Source organism: Aphidius gifuensis, linkage group LG4 (assembly GCF_014905175.1).
Source record: "Aphidius gifuensis isolate YNYX2018 linkage group LG4, ASM1490517v1, whole genome shotgun sequence".
Lineage (NCBI taxonomy): Eukaryota > Metazoa > Arthropoda > Insecta > Hymenoptera > Braconidae > Aphidius > Aphidius gifuensis.
Window position 1 is genome coordinate 3,237,236 of NC_057791.1, and position 18,752 is coordinate 3,255,987.

Genomic DNA, 18,752 nt, shown 5'->3' on the forward strand with positions numbered 1-18,752 from the left:
AGTGAACGTTACGTGGCGCTGTTGTCACCTGTCACAAATAACAACAATAACAATAAATAAATGTAAACAAAAAAATAAAAACATTATTAATAAAATATAAACAATGCGAAAAAATAAATAAATAATTATGTTGTATTTTATTGTCTTACTGTGCTTAGTGTGGCCCAAGAAAATGTAACAAAAACATTAACCTAAAACAAAAATAGGTAATGTAATCATAAAATAATGTAAAATAATTACCTACTATTATTCAACGATTATTAATTAATTATTACATTTAAAATTAACAGAGTCTTGAAAAAGTTACTAAATTTCAAATAATAAATACAACAATAAGGTCAAAGTTGAAGCAGGTTGAAGGTTAAAATTTACATTTTACAGCTGCAACCAAATGATGTTATATTTATTGTTGTGTAATAATTCATTCATGACATTCAATTAAAAGCTTTCATAAAACCAAAAGGTATGTATTTACATTATGTTCTTGATAATTATTTAATAGTTTTTCATTTAAAAAATTTACTTTAACAGCATCATTATTCGTTATGGCATACGTGGGTTCCAAATCAACTGGTCAAAGATCAACATTATTGTTTTAATCATATGAAAGCTGTATGCTGTAATAAATTGATAATTTAATAATTTTTTTTATCAATACCAGATATCAATTACCAGATTACCAGCTAATTGTTTCTGTTTGCTGCTGTTGAATGACTTTGAAAATGAAAATTAAATTTTGTTATTAAAAAAACTTGATAAAATGGATTCAACCTATCAAACTTTGGTGTCTGAACAAAATTCAAGTCAAGATAGTACACTCGAATCATTGACAAATTCATCAAAGAAATATAATTTATCATTTACAATGAATTTGGATGAGGACATTGATAGTGAATTTTCAAGTGATTCTGAAAAAGTTGATTTAAAAATTGATGTTGAAGAGGTTGATAACTATGAAACACCAAAAAAACGTTGTCGTTATGATGATAATGATAAAATAACTGGTATTAATGAGATGGAAGAAGAAATTGAACGTCAACTTGATGCTAAAGCAGCAAAAACAAATTTAACAGCAACAAATGTTAAAAATATATTAAAACATGTTATTATGAATGAAGATGTTATATCAATGGTACACAATAAAGTTCATAATTCAGATGAAAAGATTTTGTATGAACCAAAATTAACAAGATCAAAAGCTAAAGAATTGGCAAGTTCAATGCCAGATTTACCATGGAACATAACACCAAAAAAAAAGACCGTATCACCACACATGCAAGTGCTAGTTAATAATGATTTACTTCATGAAGATTCATCTGACGATGAGTATGATCCAAACAAAGATCATCCTGAACCAAGTGAAGATGAAGGTGATACTGTAGAAGGAAGTGATATCGACTCAGAGCCATTAACTCCAATCTCAGTTGTAAATACAACTGAACCAATTGACACAAATATTATCCAAGAAAATCATTATAATTTCAATGATAATGAATTTAAAATTCCAGTGTAATAATAATTTGATTAATATAATTTTTTGTACAAGTATTGTGTTGATTATTTATTTATTAAATTTTTTATTTTTTATCAGGGCTCCTTATGTACTTACTGAGGAAGAAAGTATTGGCCAAAGAACAAGATCAAAACTTTGTTTGAGTGAAACACCAATTGAACAACTTGAACGAGAATTTATACCTCCAGATATTTTACCAGATATGTATCATAATGGTCATCTAGCAAATGATCCAAATTGGGGAGAACTTTTTAATTCTAATGGACTATTTTTAGACGATGATGATATAAATGATCCAAGTTACAATATTTTAGAAGATAATGAAACTGAAACTGGTAATAATTTATCTCAAAACAATAAGTATAAATAATAAACATAAAAAATCTAATTAAATTAATACAATTTATTTTCTAGTTGATAAAGAAGAGCTTCGATCGGATAAAACTGTTAAAGTATCAAAAAAAGAAAAAGATTTATTATATGAAGAGCTCAATGATTTTAATAACATGTCTACTAATAATAGTCTACCTAAACTCAATAATGATCAATCAAGAAAAAAAAAGTCATTGGATGGTATCAATTTGATGGAATCACATTTAAATAATTCATCTGTATGTTGCACTTTAAAATATTTACAATTATATTATTTAAAAAAAAATAAAAACAACAAACTAATTGGTATATTTTTTTATTTTTCAGAATGAAATTATGTATGATTCTTTTCAAGTATTTGAAGAACCAACAGTACGTTGTCATGTAAGCCAAGAACAGTGCAATATAATTTCATATCAACTTGAGCAGCATGTACAATTGATGACCCAACATTTTATGATGTCATACATGCATCCAAAATCTGAAATTCATGTTCAATCAACAGAATGCAAGAACAATTTAAATAATTTAATGTAAGAATATTTTAATATAAATTAATAATCACATTTCATAAAATTTAATTACTCATATTTATTTATTTTATTTTTACAGACAATTGCAGCATCCAAATCAGCCACTATTTTATATTTCAAATTTACCTGATGCTATGAAACTTATAAACGTTTGGGAAAATAAATTAGATGATAAAACATTTTGTGAAAGTTATGTTAAACAACTTGAATTTGATATGGAACATGGAATAAATCAATCTAAACGAAGACACAAATATGTAGCAAAATTTAATTCAGAATTATTAGAACTATTAATGGAAAGTAAAGCACTCATGTATCCTGAACTGTTGCCACATATACCATTCAGAGTTGAAACACTTTTTCAAACAAATTTAACTTATTGTAAATCTGAAGAAAATTTACTTGCACTTGGTGTAGAAAAATATTTACCATATGTCAAATCATCTGGTCGCCGATTTCGATCTACAAAATATACTGTGTATGATGCAATGTGTCACGTTTGTAAGGAATTAATGCCAAATAGAAAGCCAGATAGATTAGTCAATTGGATGAGTTCATTACGAAGGCCAAATGTTCCTTATAATGCAGTACAATTTTATTATGAACATGGTTATGCACCAGTAGTAACTTATAATATTCCATTGAAACGGGAAAATAAATCACCAAAAAATTGTGAAACCTCTTTATTGCCAAAAACATGGCAAGATTGGATTAAAAATAAAGAAAAAAAAAAAACTCCATCATCAACGCCAACTAATAATAATGTAAGAACTTTATATAAAATACTACCCATTAAAACTGCTATTCCAGTTGAGATAAATCAAATGATAAATAATCCCAACAATTCTCTTAAAACAAAGAAAGTAATAAAATCAAAAAATACAACGAAACAACTTGCTAAAACTGTTAATGTTAAAAATTTGCGCCACAAACACAAAATATACCAAAAACAATTAACAAAACACAAAACATGAACATTATGACAATTACTAAATAACATATCTACCAGCTAAATCATCAGAAAAATGAAATCCAAAATGAGAAATATTGATTCACTAACACAATTAACTAATCAATCGAATAACACAGAAAAAAATATCATCTTGGTAATGAAACCATTGCTAGATAATATTGCTGATGATTTACCAAATTCACATGAAAATATTGATTTATCTATTGAATATCATGGCGATGAATACGGTGGTGATAATTGTAAGTGTGATTGTCATGAAAATATAAAAACAAAACATGGTATTACAAATCATTGTAAATTGTGTGATGATGAATATCTCAATAGAAAAATTAATTTAGAATTATTAAGAGAATTAACACCAGTAAAAATTACATCTGAAGGTAATGACAAAAATAATACTCATGCTTCAACAGAAATAACGAGAAGTTTACCAATTATATCACCTGGAGGACAAGCAGAATCATCATTAAATAATATAGTGTGTGATGAACCAACACAAGAACAAAATTCATTAAAAATACTGTCAATAGAAAATAATAATAATAATAAAATTGTTGAAACAAAAGCAGAAAAAAAATCCACATTATTTAATAATGATGATAGTTCAATAGATTCAACAAATAGAACAGCATCACCAACAAATAATCTAAGTGAAGAATATAATAAAATAAGAGAACTAGAGTCTGAATTAAAAAATTTACCTTCTGAACCTGAAGAAATAGATGATGACTTTTCATCAACGTCAAATGATTCTGATGATTCATCAATGTCAGATAATTCTGATGATTCATCAAGTGAATTAAGTGATACTGAAACTGATTCAGAACCAGAACAAGCTGTTGAAGATAATAACTTTGAATGCAATCAAGAAGAAAATAAATCTTGGACACGACAAGAAGACATGGTACTATTAAAAAATGTACAAGAAGATTATTCAGATTATACGTTTGAACGTGTCAGTAAATTACTTGGTGATAAAACAATTGATGAAGTCAAAAAACGCTGTGAGATATTGCTTAAAATATTACAAAAAATGTCTTAGTTTATAGTAAGTTATTATTATTTCATACTTGACTGATTATCATAGAAAACAAAAAGTATTTAAAAATACGTTGAAATTATTAATGTTTAACATTTTTGAATTCTTCAAATAGTTCCTAAATAAATGAAATAATTAATTTAATAAATAAGAAATATAATAATTATTGGAGAAATTGTGTTTTTATGTGAAAATATATTTTATAATGTTTTCATTTTTGTTAACATTTGTTTATTGCTATCAAGTGTACTATCTTGACTTGAATTTTGTTCAGACCATGGCGACCAGCGAGGGATGAGGTTACCTCTATTTGATGTATATTAGGCAGCACCGTCCATCAATTCGGCAATTGAAAATCGTTTTTTCCTTTTTTCCCTTTTCGCAGAACCTCCACCGTCCATCAATTCGGCATTTAAAAATCGTTTTTTCCTTTTTGCAGAACCTCCACCGTCCATCAATTCGGCATTTAAAAATCGTTTTTTCCTTTTTGCAGAACCTCCACCGTCAATCAATTCGGCAGTTAAAAATCCTTTTTTCCTTTTTCCCTTTTCGCAGAACCTCCACCGTCCATGAATTCGACAATTAAAAATCCTTTTTTCCTTTTTCCAGAACCGTTCATTGGCAATTGAATCTTTTCCTTCGTCCACCACCAAGTATAATGCAACTTTTTCTCCTTTTTTCCTTTTTTGCAAAACCTCCACTGTCTATCAATTCGGCAATTAAAATCCTTTTCTTTTCGCAGAACTTCCACCATAATTCGCATTTCAAAACTTTCCTTTTCTTTGCAGAATCCACCGCCATCATTCGAAATTAAAAATCCTTTTCCTTTTTTCCTTTTTGCAGAACCTCCACCGTCCATCAATCTGACAATTAAAATCCTTCCTTTTTTGCAGAACCTCCACTGTCTATCAATTCGGCAATGAAAAATCCTTTTTTCTCCTTTTTTCCTTTTTTGCAGAACCTCCACCATCCATCAATTCGGCAATTAAAATCCTTTTTTCTCCTTTTTTCCTTTTTTGCAAAACCTCCACTGTCTATCAATTCGGCAATGAAAAATCCTTTTTTCTCCTTTTTTCCTTTTTTGCAAAACCTCCACTGTCTATCAATTCGGCAATGAAAAATCCTTTTTTCCTTTTTCCCTTTTCGCAGAACCTCCACCGTCCATCAATTCGGCAATTAAAAATCCTTTTTTCCTTTTCGCAGAACCTCCACCGTCCATCAATTCGGCAATTAAAAATCCTTTTTTCCTTTTTGCAGAACCTCCACCGTCCATTAATTCGGCAATTAAAAATCGTTTCCTTTTTTTGCAAAACCTCCACCGCCCATCAATTGCAATTAAAAATTTTTCCTTTGTAAACAATGTATCAATACAATGTAAATTTTCCTTTTTGAAAACAATCCATATTAATTCGGTAATTAAAAATCGTTTTTTAATAATAATTCTATTGCCTAAGAAATCTATTGGTTAACATAAATTCCTATTCTATTATTATTTTTCATTTCATTTATTTATTTGCCAAATAAAATTATTAAAATTTATTTTGATAAATTACAATACCAATAGGAAAAGCAGTAGTTAAGGAAATAATGTTGCTTATCACATCATTTTTAGGTAAATTTTAAAAAATTTACCTTCTGAACCTGAAGAAATAGATGATGACTTTTCATCAACGTCAAATGATTCTTATGATTCATCAATGTCAGATGATTCTGATGATTCATCAAGTGAATTAAGTGACACTAAAACTGATACTGAAGCTGTTGAAGATAATAACTTTGAATGCAATCAAGAAGAAAATAAATCTTGGACACGACAAGAAGACATGGTACTATTAAAAAATGTACAAGAAGATTATTCAGATTATACGTTTGAACGTGTCAGTAGATTACTTGGTGATAAAACATTTGATGAAGTCAATAAACGCTGTGAAATATTGCTTAAAATATTACAAAAATTGTCTGTTTATAGTAAATTATTATTATTTCATACTTGACTGATTATCATAGAAAACAAAAAGTATTTATAAATACGTTGAAATTATTAATGTTTAACATTTTTGAATTCTTCAAATAGTTCCTAAATAAATATAATAATTAATTTAATAAATAAGAAATATAATAATTATTAGAGAAATTGTGTTTTTATGTGAAAATATATTTTATAATGTTTTTATTTTTGTTAACATTTGTTTATTGCTATCAAGTGTACTATCTTGACTTGAATTTTGTTCAGACCATGGAGGTCTACCTACTTCATGGTTCAGTCACCAAAGTTTGATGAGTTGAATCCATTTTATCAAGTTTTTTTAATAACAATATTTAATTTTTATTTTTAAAGTCATTCAACAGCACCAAACAGAAACAATTAGCTGGTATTAATAAACATTGATAAAGAAAATCATTAAATTATCAATTTATTACAGCATACAGCTTTCATATGATTAAAACAATAATGTTGATCTTTGACCAGTTGATTTGGAACCCACATATGCCATAACGAATAATGATGCTGTTAAAGTAAATTTTTTAAATGAAAAACTATTGAATAATTATCAAGAAAATAATGTAAATAATTGATACATACCTTTTGGTTTTATGAAAGCTTTTAATTGAATGTCATAAATGAATTATTACACAACAATAAATATAACAACATTTGGTTACAGCTGTAGATAAAAATGTGGTACAGCAACAACTTCAACCTGCTTCAACTTTGACCTTATTGTTGTATTTATTATTTGAAATTTAGTAACTTCTTCAAGACTCTGTTAATTTTAAATGTAATAATTAATTAATAATCGTTGAATAATAGTAGGTAATTATTTTACATTATTTTATGATTACATTACCTATTTTTGTTTTAGGTTAATGTTTTTGTTACATTTTCTTGGGCCACACTAAGCACAGTAAGACAATAAAATACAACATAATTATTTATTTATTTTTTCGCATTGTTTATATTTTATTAATAATGTTTTTATTTTTTTGTTTACATTTATTTATTGTTATTGTTGTTATTTGTGACAGGTGACAACAGCGCCACGTAACGTTCACTTTTGGTTATTAAAATGATAGCCAATCACAAAATAGCGACGACAGCGCTCCACTCCACTTGCGTTCACTTTGGGTTACTAAAATGAACAAGGCACAAGTTTGTGTGACGCCGGGAGCAGTTGAACGCCATTTTCGCTTGTCCCGACTCTTGTGCTTTTTGTGGTTTGTTTCATTATTCTTTTCTCATTATCATTACTAAAATTATTAAAAAATAAATTTCCACAGTGTAATTAATAATAATTTAATATAATTTCATCACATGATTGTTTATTTATATTATATTTTTGAGTTGAAAAAAAATGCCGAAAATGGTCCTCTACAAAGGACGCCGCGCCATTGATGCCTGGGAAATTTATTTTTTATTAATTATTTTGTGTGGCATAATTTACTTATTCTTTTTCTTATTTTTTTATTTTATTATAAACTCAAATCATTTTATTTTTTTTTCGATTGTTGTGACAATAATTATATATTTTATTAAAGTGGGTTTTTTTTTTTTTTTTTTTCATTTTTCATTGCCGGCGTCTGAATAAAATTAATCGCTTTTGTCTAGGTCTATCGTCGATAAATATTATTAAATTTCGTTCATTTTTTTTTTCTAAACAAATTAAAATAATAATTTACGGTCGCTTGATAATAATTGCGTTTTAATCAATATATTTGTAAATTGTTAATTCATGGCACGACAATGGCGGCCATTTTGTTTTATCGGCGTCCCTATAATAGCTTTATAATTTTTTTTTTTTTTTTTTTGCAAAAATATTAATTATTGTTTACCTGAGTATAACAATTGATGTTCCGATAAATATTTATGCACATTAATTTTTAGTTTTTTAATTTTTTTTTTCTATAAAATTAGTGTCTGCGTCGGTAACAACAAGCTCTTTTTTTTCTTTTTCTTTTTTTTTTTTTGTATTTATTTGACAATCAACACCTACTCCAAATTGTTAAAAATATTAATAATTGAACCCTTCATTTTTATCATTCTCTATTTATGATTTTTCATTACATATTTATTATTTTATTCGTCGGCGTCGTACTCAGTTGATAATAAAAAAATTATCTGGAAAACTAACTGGATTCATCAGCATAACACCCTGAAAAAAAAATAAATGAACCAATGCGACTGAATTTTTATTGAAAAATAAATGCTAATTGATAGTTCAGTATATACCCTCTGCGACTTTTTTAATGCGTTAAATATAACTTGGTGCAACAGATCACCAGGTTTCATCTTGAGATATATCAACCATATGCAACAACACTATTATCAACATATGCACCCCAGCTTGCAACAATTTTTTTTCAGGATCTGTGACATTGGCTCCGTACTCGTTAAATGCCTCTGAATCATCATCTCGTCTAGAACAACACCCAATTTTGTTGAATGAATCGTGAATATGTTGTATAATTGTTTTCCAATTTTAAATGAAGCTGGTACCATCAAAATCAAATGATTCAGCTGGTTTGATTCCATCGTCTAGGCATTGAATATTTTTTTTTTTATTCTTACCATGACTCGATAAATTGTTTTTTAATTCGTTTTTTTTTTTTAAATGATAATTAATATTTGATCTAATATAAAAAATATATGTTTAATTGATGAAATACAAAATAACTAATATTGTTTTATGTTTTGATGTTCTTTTAGTGTATTTTTGAAAGTATAAAAAAATGTTTGTAAATATTTGAAATGACTGGAGTATACCTGATGATAAGTTGGAACATATTGGAGCCTTGGTGGTTTTACTGATACAGCTTGTGGTAGCTGATCCAAGGTAAAATTTTAATCATTGTCACTAGTATATTTTTTTATTTTCTATGTTGTTTTTTTTATGACAAAAATATTTTCAACGTAAGACACTGGTAGTGTCTTTTTGAAAATAAATATCTTGAAATACCCACAATGCCATCAAAATCCTGTTTTCCCAACTGAAACGTGAACAAGTCACTCATTCGTTGTTTAGTCGTTGGTAACTTGCGTTGGATTTATCACTGTAACATTCGACAGTAACCGAAACACCTGACAATATATATTCGACAATACAATTTAAAAAATAAAATCAACTTACTAATTGAATTATTATAATTAATAATAGTTGATTTTATTTATACAACTGATGACAATCTTTTTTTTTTTTAATTCATTCTTATCATGGTGATTTGGTTTAATTTATTGGATTTGTTAAAATAATACTGGTTGATCTGAAAAAAAAAAACAAAATAATTAATATTTGTTATGTGTTAATAATTTGTACAGATGATTTGTGTGAGAACGAAAGTAACTTGTGAATGCCTAAAATGACTGGATAGTACATGGTGATGAATCTGTACATATTGGTGGCCTTTACTGTTACAATTGGTGATAGCTGATTTGAGGTAAGATTCTCATAATTATTATCACCAATATATATTTCATTTTTTATGCGTTTTTTTTTCTTTTAATCGAACCCTAAAACACAAGTCAACGATTACGTGTTGTAACAAACAATATCACCATGCCTTTTACAAGACCCAGGTCTTGCAATTATTTTTTTATTTGGTGGTTGTAACCACGTTATTGGCAGAATATAAGCAATGCCATTGTTTACATTCAATAACAAAATCTGTAACAAATTAAATTCATTAATTCAAACATTGCTAATGGTAAACAAATCAATGATACTGTTGATGCTTGCCAATGAGTTCTTGAAGTATATTGTCAAGGATTCTTCTTAAACTTTTAACCTGTAGATTGCTCATGTTATTATTGTGGTCAAGTCCTTGATCGTGTTTGTTGTTGTTGATTTTTATGCCTACTCTAATGTACCATTTGCTTCTCTTTGGATTATTCCATCTTATAGTTTTGTGTTTAATTATACAGTTGATTAAAAATTCTTAATTAATAGTTTGTTTGTTAATATTAATTACTATTCAATTACAACACAAAGTTGCAAAGTTGTTGTTATAAATCATAGTATTTATGTTTTCGTTCTATTGAACGTTGGCATTAGCGAAACATGGTAGGAAACAGTAGAAAAAATATTGTGACTGAATGAGCTACATTATCATCAGTAGATCCAACAGTTGACATCTAGATGTGTCATTTTTCAAATCATAAAATAGTTAAATTTATAAACCACACAAGTTAATAGATATTCTTTTTGTTCTTTTATACAGATAATGTAAAAGTGGTGATGGACCATTTGAAAACTGGTGGAACAGTTGACCAAGTCTGATTGTTGAACTTGTTATGCTGATAGAGTTATCATGAACTGCAGAGCGTTGAAGCAGTTGGTGATCATCGTAGGAAGATGAACATTCGCTAAAAAGGTAGGATTTTATTCAACGTATTGCATTAATATTGTCTTGATTGTTTTGTTTTTTGAACTCCATGGACGTCTTGAGGATATTCTTTAGGTCATCTTGCTTTTTTTTCACTCAAACTTATATGTTACGTTGTGATAATTATGCTATTGCTTCATTAACATTTATTGTTATCATTATCATATCAATGTATATAGGAAGACATGTGTATAAATACATATTAAATAGTTTATTATCTAGCCAACAATTTTATAAATTTTATCAAATGCCAACAAGTAATGAATTTCATAATCGCAATATAAATAAATTCCCTCGTTGATTATTTTATTTATTTTAATAAAAATAATAGATGACACTATTAGGGCAAGTTGTATATATCGTTAGAAAATTGATGATCGACACAGTTTACCAGCATCACTTGGTCAGATCAGTCGCAATATTCAACTCACAATAATATTTTAAAAAATACATATAGCCATCTATTATTACTAAATTAACCGAGTTTTTTAAATAATATTTTCTAAAAATGAAAACTTTATTATTAATTATTTTATTGATTATTTCAATATTTTTTGTTATGATAATTGCATCCAATACTAAAGATCATGATATATTAATTTTATTAAAAGACAAAATTTTCATAAAAAAACAAATAAAATGTTTTTTGAGAAAAGGAAATTGTGATTATTTTGGGCGGGAAATGAAGCGTAAGTCATATTAAATTAACCAAATATCAAATTAAAAATAATAATTACAAAAATTGATAAAAAAAAGTTATATTTATTTATTTTTTCTTCAATAATATAATTTATTTACACTCGCTAGGTTTATTGCCAAATGATTTAAATGATAACTGCAGTCAGTGTACTGGAAAAGAAGTAATTAACATTCGTCAATTGAAGAAATTTATAGAACATTATTATCCAAAAGAATGGCGTCAAATAATTGCTCGTTATCGTAGTATGATTTAGCACAACATAATTAATAAATATTCAGTAAATTTTGCAATTACAACAAATGATTTTTAACATGAACAATAATGGATATATCAATGATAATAATAAAAAAATAAATTTAAATTTTATACTATTTATTATCTTAATAATATTGACTTTATTTATTCATATGAATTAATATTAAAATTATTTTTTTTATTCTTTTAATTAGCTATAAATTGTTAAGTTTTTTACATTGCTCGCTTAACCTTTACCTTTGAAAAATTAATTTAATATATTTTTTTTGTTCTTTAACTATTTACGTATATTGGCACCTTTTTTTTATGCAAAGAAAACTAGATTGTTGTTAAAATCACAGTGTTGGATCTATAAGATTTATCATGAATATCATGCAAGAGAAAAGCCTAATACTTCTTCAAGTGAATAATCAAAAAGTCTAAAATCTAGCCAATAAATATCAGCTAATTTTCTCAATTGTTTAAATGATAATGATGAATAATATTGCTCAAGTTTTTGGCCAGTTGGTTCTCGATTAAGTGGTCTCGTTGGAAATCTAAAAAAAGTAAATAATAAATAAATATATTTAACAATAAAATTAACCCTAAATAAATTAATATATACATACGTTATATATGAAGCACCAATTCTTTCTAAAACTTCTGTTGCATCCTCAACAAGTGTTTCGTATTTACTGATAAGATTATAATTAACTTTACACGGTAAACAAAGATCACTTATTGTTCTCCAATGCTCATTAGTCATATTATTAATATCATCAGTTATAAAATCAACAAATTCGGGAAATTTAACATCATCACCTTTCATTAAAGATTCTTGTGTTGCATTTTGTCGATATTTCTGTAATTAAAATAGACAATAAAAAAAGATGCATGTCATTAAAATACTGTCATTAAAAATTCAGATAAACAAGTCCAAACTATCATTGGAAATATTTCAATAAAACCTGTTGATGCAAATTTTGTATTTTGTACCTTGACTATTTTTCTGCCAAAACGAGTTTGAAAATATCTTGAACTCTTTTCATCTCTTGTCTCAAGTTTATTACGATATGCTGATAATAATCTTTCGAATGGATGCCTCACCACAATTAGTGTGTTATAAGTTGATAGTTTTTCTTCAATCTCAGTCATTGTAAAGTTATTGAGACGTTGAAACGAACTTGCTGAGTGTGCTAAATCAGCTGGTATTTCAAGTGGATCATTATCACTCCATTTACCAGTTGCAATCATCAGTACCCTCTTCCAGTTAGTACAAGCAACCTAATAAATATAAATTTTAATTTATTTATAATCATTTTCATGGTATATTATATTATTTTTAATTTAAACTTACTTTGGGTACATAACAGTAGAGTAATTCGTGCTGATCATCAACTAGAATATTTTTAAAATCATCTGGTTCATATATTTTTTTTGGATTAATATCAAATTTAATTATTTCTTCACAATTATATTGTAATTTTTCTTGTCGTTCAACAAGAGCTGATCTTGCTAATGCATTTGATCCACTAACTGAGTATGGTAATTGTTTATTTGTATAATCATCAAAATTTAAATTATTTGCTTTTACAAATAATAATTTACAAATTAACATAATTAACAACCACATTGCTTGCTTCCATCCTTTCATCATAAAAAATCCATTTGACACATTTATAGCCCATTTATTTTATTATAATATTAGCCAGTTTCTGAAAAACAAAAAAAATTAGTTGACATTTTTTTTTATCTTTGCATTGTGAGGTGAATATATATATATATATATTTTTTTTGCTTGTTATCATTATTTGTCACAGTGAATTTTGCATTTAATAAACTAAATATTAAAATATAAAAACAAGTTTGACATTGAAGTTTGTTATAAAATAATTTATACATTAAACATTTGTTTTTTTTTTTTTTGTCGTTTTATCGTTTTGATACAAAAACAACTTGGAATATCATTTGCAATGAGGTCAATCAGCAGCATTCTAGTACAAGGCGCACATGAATAACAGGATTTAATATATGTTATTTGATAATAATCAAAAAATAAAATAATAGCAAAATTATACTTAAAATTTAAATGACAGTTAATCAAAAATATAACACTCAATAAATTAATTCACAACTTGGATATATTTTTATTTTTAAAATAAATTTAAATATATAGTGTATATATTTTTATTACTTGAAAATATTCAGATAAATTTTAAATCTTCTCGCACATCTGGTTGATTCATCACAGATGTTAAACATTCTTAGTTAATTTTTGTTCTTATTTTGTTTTATTTTAATTATTCCAAGAAATTGTTTCAATGATAATTATACAATGCCCCACGCAAAACAAATTATTAAAAAAAAAATATAAGAATAAAACAAACTGTCAAGCAATGTTATACAAAAGTATATACATATATATTTAAAAGTCAACAAATAAGGTCTGTCTAACTGTAAGTTTAACCGCCAAACCGGAATTCATCGATAAAAAAAAAACACAACCGCTAAATTTATTCAAAATAATCCACACAGTTTAATTAAAATATTTTAAATTAAAAAAACATAATCTATTGATGATTTCATGCTCGGCGCACTTTGACCTCACTTGAGTCTTTTAATTCGACTTCATCATCACTATCGTATTATAAATTCATGTATTACAAACACATATATAAAATTAATAAATATTTATTTTTATTAAATTTTGTTTTAGTAAATATTTATTGTTCAAAAATTAACTCTATGAACAAGGACAAATTTTTAAATTCTTTTTGTTTTTTAAAATCAATTAAATATAAATTATTATGCCAAGTGTTTGACCATGTGAGTCAATGACTCTATAAACACATGGATCAAGTATATAAATATATCAAAATCCATTGATCACTATACTCGAATAAAAATTTATTTTACCTGCACTTTGATAAAATCTTGATAATTTTTTTTAACACACTTTTTTATTGGCTATATATTTTTTACATATTCGCATTTAATTTATATTTAGAATATACATTCACTGCACAAAACCTTGAGTCAAAAATTAACAAACTAATGTGTATATTTAAAGTAAAAAAAAAAATTGCAATTATCAGAGTATTTGATTGAGAAAAATTAAAGTGAGTGTTGTATGTTGAGCTGATCTTGTAAGACGATGGTAACTTGCGCCATGTACGGATTTGCAACGATCGACACGCGACCTGTTGCCGTTTTATCCGTTTACTTTATTTTTTTCTTAAAAAAATTTTTTTTAGTTGGATACTTGTGGTTTTAAATTTACCGATGCTTTCTGGTGGTGAACATATACGTTGACCAGTACAAAACGAATGAAAGCGTGTACATTCGTTTAAATAAAACAAGGCAAGGACCTTTCTTTACTTCCCCTTACTCTCTCAATCTTTTTTTTTTCTTTATCATTGTTTTTTTATATTTCGATTTTATTATCTTACTCTTCCGCTGTAGTTTTTTATCTACATTTTTTTTTTTATATTCCTTAATTTTAAAGTAAAGTAACCTACTCTACTTCTTCCTTTTATTTTTTTTTCTAAACTGTAAATAATTGGAGACAAAAAAAACGTAAAAAATATATTTATTGATGATGAAAATTTATCAAATGTTTATCATTTAAAACTTGTTGCTTTTGCTTTTTAATTATTTATGTTTCTTTGAGAATTTCTAAAAAAAAATTTAAATTAAAAATGATATTAAAACCTTGAAAAGTATCGTGTTTTATTGATGTAATTATTTGATTTTTTAATTTAAGTAAACAACCGGTTTATTTTATTCATGGACACTGATCAACTTGGATTTCAATGTGAAAGTTCATATTTTTGTCATTCTTTTTTAACACTTTTTTTTTTTGGTTTAAAACAAAAAGCACCTGATGCACTTTACTGCAGTTTGATGCAGATAACAATGTCGTAAAATATGATTATTTATTTTGTATTTTTCCCAATCAAAAAAATTAGAATATCTCAGGTTTTTGTAGGGATAATAATTTGAAAATAATGATTAGCATAATATTTTATTTAAAACAATTAAATTAAAAAAAACGTGGCAAAAAAAAACGTCGTGTCGTCATCAAATATACAATTTTATTTTGCAGACTTTGATGTCTTTCAAGTCAAATTACACAACAATCATCAATATAAAATTTTATTTCTTCTGCCAAACTTGCTTCATCATAACGTAAATTAAAAAAATAAAAATTTATTCAAATATTTTATACGTTCATTAAATTTTTGTTTAATTACATTTTAATTTTTTTATTTTTACACGTTGCTATTTAAAAAAAAAAACTCATCAATTAATATTCTAACCAGAGTATACAAATTAAAATGCTTATAATTTTATTTTTTAAATTATCTAAAAAAATTTAAAACTAATGAACATTTATTTACTTTTATTTTTCAAATATATAAATATTAATTTTTTCGCTACATTGATTTAAATTTCCGTAATATAATTTATCAATTCTATGATAGAACTATTAAAAAATTAATTATATTTTACTAATTTATAAATATAATGATATAATATATTAATATTATTCATTATATATTCCGCATAAATTAAAAATACCATCGTTCAATGTGAAGAGATTGAATAAATTTAAAAAAATTTTTTTGATTATAAAAAATTTCTTAAATTTAATGAATAAAATATTTTTAATACACAAATACATACTTATGTGTATACTTTTTATTTTATTTTTTGCCACGTTAATTTATAGCTTCAGAATAATTTAAGATCCTCCGGGGTGATTTTACAGAAGTATTTACGCAATAGGTCGCATGTCATTGTGAATAAATCTGCTTACCTGAACAAATAATAAAAGTCCAATATATATATATGTATATATCTTTTTTTTTCTTCTTCTTTTTCCTCTCTTGTCTTCATATAATAAAATTCAAAATTAAAACTCAGCAGTTTAGTTTAGTATTAACGTTTGTACAATCATAATACAACTCGACTGTTTTATCATAAATTGATATGTGATTTTGTGTAAATTTTTTATCTTTATATAAAATTTAAAAAAAAAATACAAATCACATTTAAACAAGATAAATTGTTAGATCAAAGTTCATGGTTAATTTTTATCTGCAGTTATGGTACTCATACTTTAAAGTCAGTTTGTGTGTGCATTTTTTTTATTCACTCTCATTTTGAAAGTTGCTACAATCATGGTGTGCTAAATTGTACTTGTTACTATATGCAGCAGCAGAGAAAGTTTATAACTTCAGGGGTTCATTGCAAACAGTTACCTTACAGTCAATCTAGTTGATAAGTTTTCCTCTTTGATCGAACACCCTTCAATTAATTAACAATAATAATAATAGCTTAAAAATAACAAAAGTGCATTTGTGGGATTGAAAAATAATGTGAGCTGCATTTTAAAGAAAATAAGAAAATCATCATCATCATCATCATCATCATCAAGATCATATCATCATCAAAGTAAATAATAATTATTTTATATTATTTTTTTTTTTTTCTATCACATAATTATTAAACTATTAATTTTATATTTTTTTGGCAATAAGAAAAAATGTTTTTGGAAATTGGCATCTACCTGCTTGTTGGAGTATTATTTATTTGGGCACTTATTGATCCAGTCAGTCGAGTAACAAGAGCACTTTGGGAAATATTAATACCAATAATAAATGCAACACCAGTTGATCTAAAATCAAAGTTTGGTGAATGGGCAGGTAAACTTAAAATTTTGTTTCATCAAGATTGTAAAAAATAAAAAAATAATTCTCATTCCTAATGTGAATATTTAAAGAAAAAAAAAAAATGTGTAAATGCAAATTTAGTTTATCTAGTGTATACAACAGTGTAAACATAATATATTTTTTTCTTACATAGTGGTGACTGGTTCTACTGATGGTATTGGTAAAGCTTATGCAAAAGAATTAGCAACACGTGGTATTAATCTAGTTCTAATAAGTCGAAATAATGATAAATTAGAAAAAACTAGAAATGATTTGTTGATAATAAATTCAAAGATTACAATAAAAATTATTGCTGCTGATTTTAGCAAAGGAAAGGATATATATACAAATATTGAAAAACAATTGGCTGGTATACCTGTTGGAATTTTAGGTATGTAATTCAGTTTTTTTTTAATTACAAAAATATAATATATATTTTAATATTGAATTATTTTTTTGTAAACTAGTGAATAATGTTGGTAAGCAATATACATATCCAATGTATGTTGGAGAAGTACCAGAAGATGAATTATGGGATATAATAAATATAAATGTTGGTGCTGTAACATTTATGACACGACTTGTTATAAATGACATGCAAAAACGTGGAAAAGGTGCAATTGTTAATGTATCATCTGGCTCGGAATTACAACCATTACCATTAATGACTGTTTATGCTGCAACAAAAGTTTATATTGGAAGTTTTTCTGAAGCATTAAGAGCTGAATATGAAAATTTTGGTATAACAGTTCAACATCTTACACCATTATTTGTTAATACAAAAATGAATGCATTCAGTAATAGATTACAGGTTTGTGTTGTTTTTTTTTTATAGTATTGATTCAACAATTTGTATGATTAAATAGTTGAATATAATTTTGTAATTTTCTTGTAAATGCCATACAGGTATCAAGTGTATTTGTGCCAGATGCAATGACTTATGCAAGAAATGCTGTTGAAACACTCGGAAAAATTGATACAAGTACTGGCTACTGGGCTCATGGAATACAAAATTTTTTTACACTCATACCACCTGTATGGATACGTACAAAAATTGGACAATTTATGAATCAAACATTTAGAAATGATTACATTAAACAACAAAAATTAAATTAATTTATAAATTTTTTGTAAAGTTTTTTTTTTGTTCTTTTGAATATGTGTACATTAATAAACTATACGTCTTTTTCATTTTTTTTTTTTATTCATTGATATTTTTTTAAATAATCATTTTTGAGTTTAAAAAAAAAAAAAACAATAATATATATCAAGCTCATTGAATTACATTTAGTTGGC

General features: G+C 25.9%; 4 protein-coding genes and 1 long non-coding RNA gene across 11 annotated transcripts in view; 3 read left to right on the forward strand and 2 right to left on the reverse strand.

Moving 5' to 3' along the window:
• Positions 1–17: 17 nt before the first annotated feature.
• On the forward strand, positions 18–6,515 carry LOC122853715 (GON-4-like protein). The gene is made up of 10 exons (XM_044154132.1): positions 18–206; positions 291–463; positions 532–1,509; positions 1,592–1,848; positions 1,928–2,124; positions 2,213–2,418; positions 2,498–3,340; positions 3,440–4,295; positions 6,257–6,398; positions 6,505–6,515. Exons 3-10 carry the CDS (start codon positions 761–763, stop codon positions 6,513–6,515), a joined length of 3,261 nt encoding a protein of 1,086 aa, XP_044010067.1. The 5' UTR covers positions 18–206; positions 291–463; positions 532–760.
• Positions 6,516–6,601: 86 nt separating this feature from the next.
• LOC122854539 lies at positions 6,602–7,468 on the reverse strand. The gene is made up of 3 exons (XR_006373977.1): positions 7,280–7,468; positions 7,015–7,195; positions 6,602–6,939 (listed from the first exon to the last, which is right to left on the reverse strand). It is a non-coding gene; the product is annotated as an uncharacterized LOC122854539 (long non-coding RNA).
• A 96-nt stretch (positions 7,469–7,564) lies between these two features.
• LOC122854542 (probable serine/threonine-protein kinase DDB_G0276181) overlaps positions 7,565–18,752 on the forward strand; it is a 108,871-nt gene continuing 97,683 nt past the window's right edge. For 2 of the 3 annotated variants that reach the window (XM_044155307.1, XM_044155304.1), the window contains exons 1-4: positions 7,565–7,646; positions 9,136–9,262; positions 9,745–9,863; positions 10,644–10,796. The gene's annotated coding sequence lies outside the window, so the exon portion shown is untranslated. The remainder of the gene's footprint in view (positions 7,647–9,135; positions 9,263–9,744; positions 9,864–10,643; positions 10,797–18,752) is intronic. The other variant, XM_044155305.1, reaches the window with a different exon arrangement.
• On the reverse strand, positions 12,006–17,154 carry LOC122854543 (carbohydrate sulfotransferase 11-like). Of its 4 annotated transcripts, none has more exons than XM_044155311.1 (5): positions 16,562–17,154; positions 13,100–13,457; positions 12,739–13,026; positions 12,372–12,604; positions 12,006–12,299 (listed from the first exon to the last, which is right to left on the reverse strand). In XM_044155311.1, the coding sequence occupies exons 2-5, from the start codon at positions 13,397–13,399 to the stop codon at positions 12,134–12,136; spliced, it is 987 nt and encodes a 328-aa protein (XP_044011246.1). In that variant the 5' UTR covers positions 13,400–13,457; positions 16,562–17,154; the 3' UTR covers positions 12,006–12,133. The 4 variants fall into 4 exon arrangements, with proteins under 4 accessions (XP_044011246.1, XP_044011247.1, XP_044011244.1 ...); XM_044155312.1 differs by lacking the exon at positions 16,562–17,154 and adding an exon at positions 15,023–15,207; XM_044155309.1 differs by lacking the exon at positions 16,562–17,154 and adding an exon at positions 14,659–15,207.
• Positions 12,892–18,647, forward strand: LOC122854545 (inactive hydroxysteroid dehydrogenase-like protein 1). Of its 2 annotated transcripts, none has more exons than XM_044155314.1 (5): positions 12,892–13,011; positions 17,286–17,450; positions 17,611–17,847; positions 17,924–18,267; positions 18,363–18,647. In XM_044155314.1, the coding sequence occupies exons 2-5, from the start codon at positions 17,291–17,293 to the stop codon at positions 18,570–18,572; spliced, it is 951 nt and encodes a 316-aa protein (XP_044011249.1). In that variant the 5' UTR covers positions 12,892–13,011; positions 17,286–17,290; the 3' UTR covers positions 18,573–18,647. The 2 variants fall into 2 exon arrangements, with proteins under 2 accessions (XP_044011249.1, XP_044011248.1); XM_044155313.1 differs by lacking the exon at positions 12,892–13,011 and adding an exon at positions 17,153–17,199.

What these genes read in the sequence shown, in the direction of transcription:
- LOC122853715 (XM_044154132.1), top strand. Translation starts at nt 761, where the DNA reads ATGGATTCAACCTATCAAACTTTGGTGTCTGAACAAAATTCAAGTCAA. An exon ending in AATGAATTTAAAATTCCAGT is followed by an intron (nt 1,510 to 1,591) that starts GTAATAATAATT and finishes ATTTTTTATCAG; the next exon opens with GGCTCCTTATGTACTTACTG. An exon ending in AGATAATGAAACTGAAACTG is followed by an intron (nt 1,849 to 1,927) that starts GTAATAATTTAT and finishes TTTATTTTCTAG; the next exon opens with TTGATAAAGAAGAGCTTCGA.
- LOC122854543 (XM_044155311.1), bottom strand. Translation starts at nt 13,399, where the DNA reads ATGATGAAAGGATGGAAGCAAGCAATGTGGTTGTTAATTATGTTAATT. An exon ending in TCTACTGTTATGTACCCAAA is followed by an intron (nt 13,027 to 13,099) that starts GTAAGTTTAAAT and finishes TATATTTATTAG; the next exon opens with GTTGCTTGTACTAACTGGAA. An exon ending in ATTGGTGCTTCATATATAAC is followed by an intron (nt 12,300 to 12,371) that starts GTATGTATATAT and finishes TACTTTTTTTAG; the next exon opens with ATTTCCAACGAGACCACTTA.
- LOC122854545 (XM_044155314.1), top strand. Translation starts at nt 17,291, where the DNA reads ATGTTTTTGGAAATTGGCATCTACCTGCTTGTTGGAGTATTATTTATT. An exon ending in TATACCTGTTGGAATTTTAG is followed by an intron (nt 17,848 to 17,923) that starts GTATGTAATTCA and finishes TTTGTAAACTAG; the next exon opens with TGAATAATGTTGGTAAGCAA. An exon ending in CATTCAGTAATAGATTACAG is followed by an intron (nt 18,268 to 18,362) that starts GTTTGTGTTGTT and finishes AATGCCATACAG; the next exon opens with GTATCAAGTGTATTTGTGCC.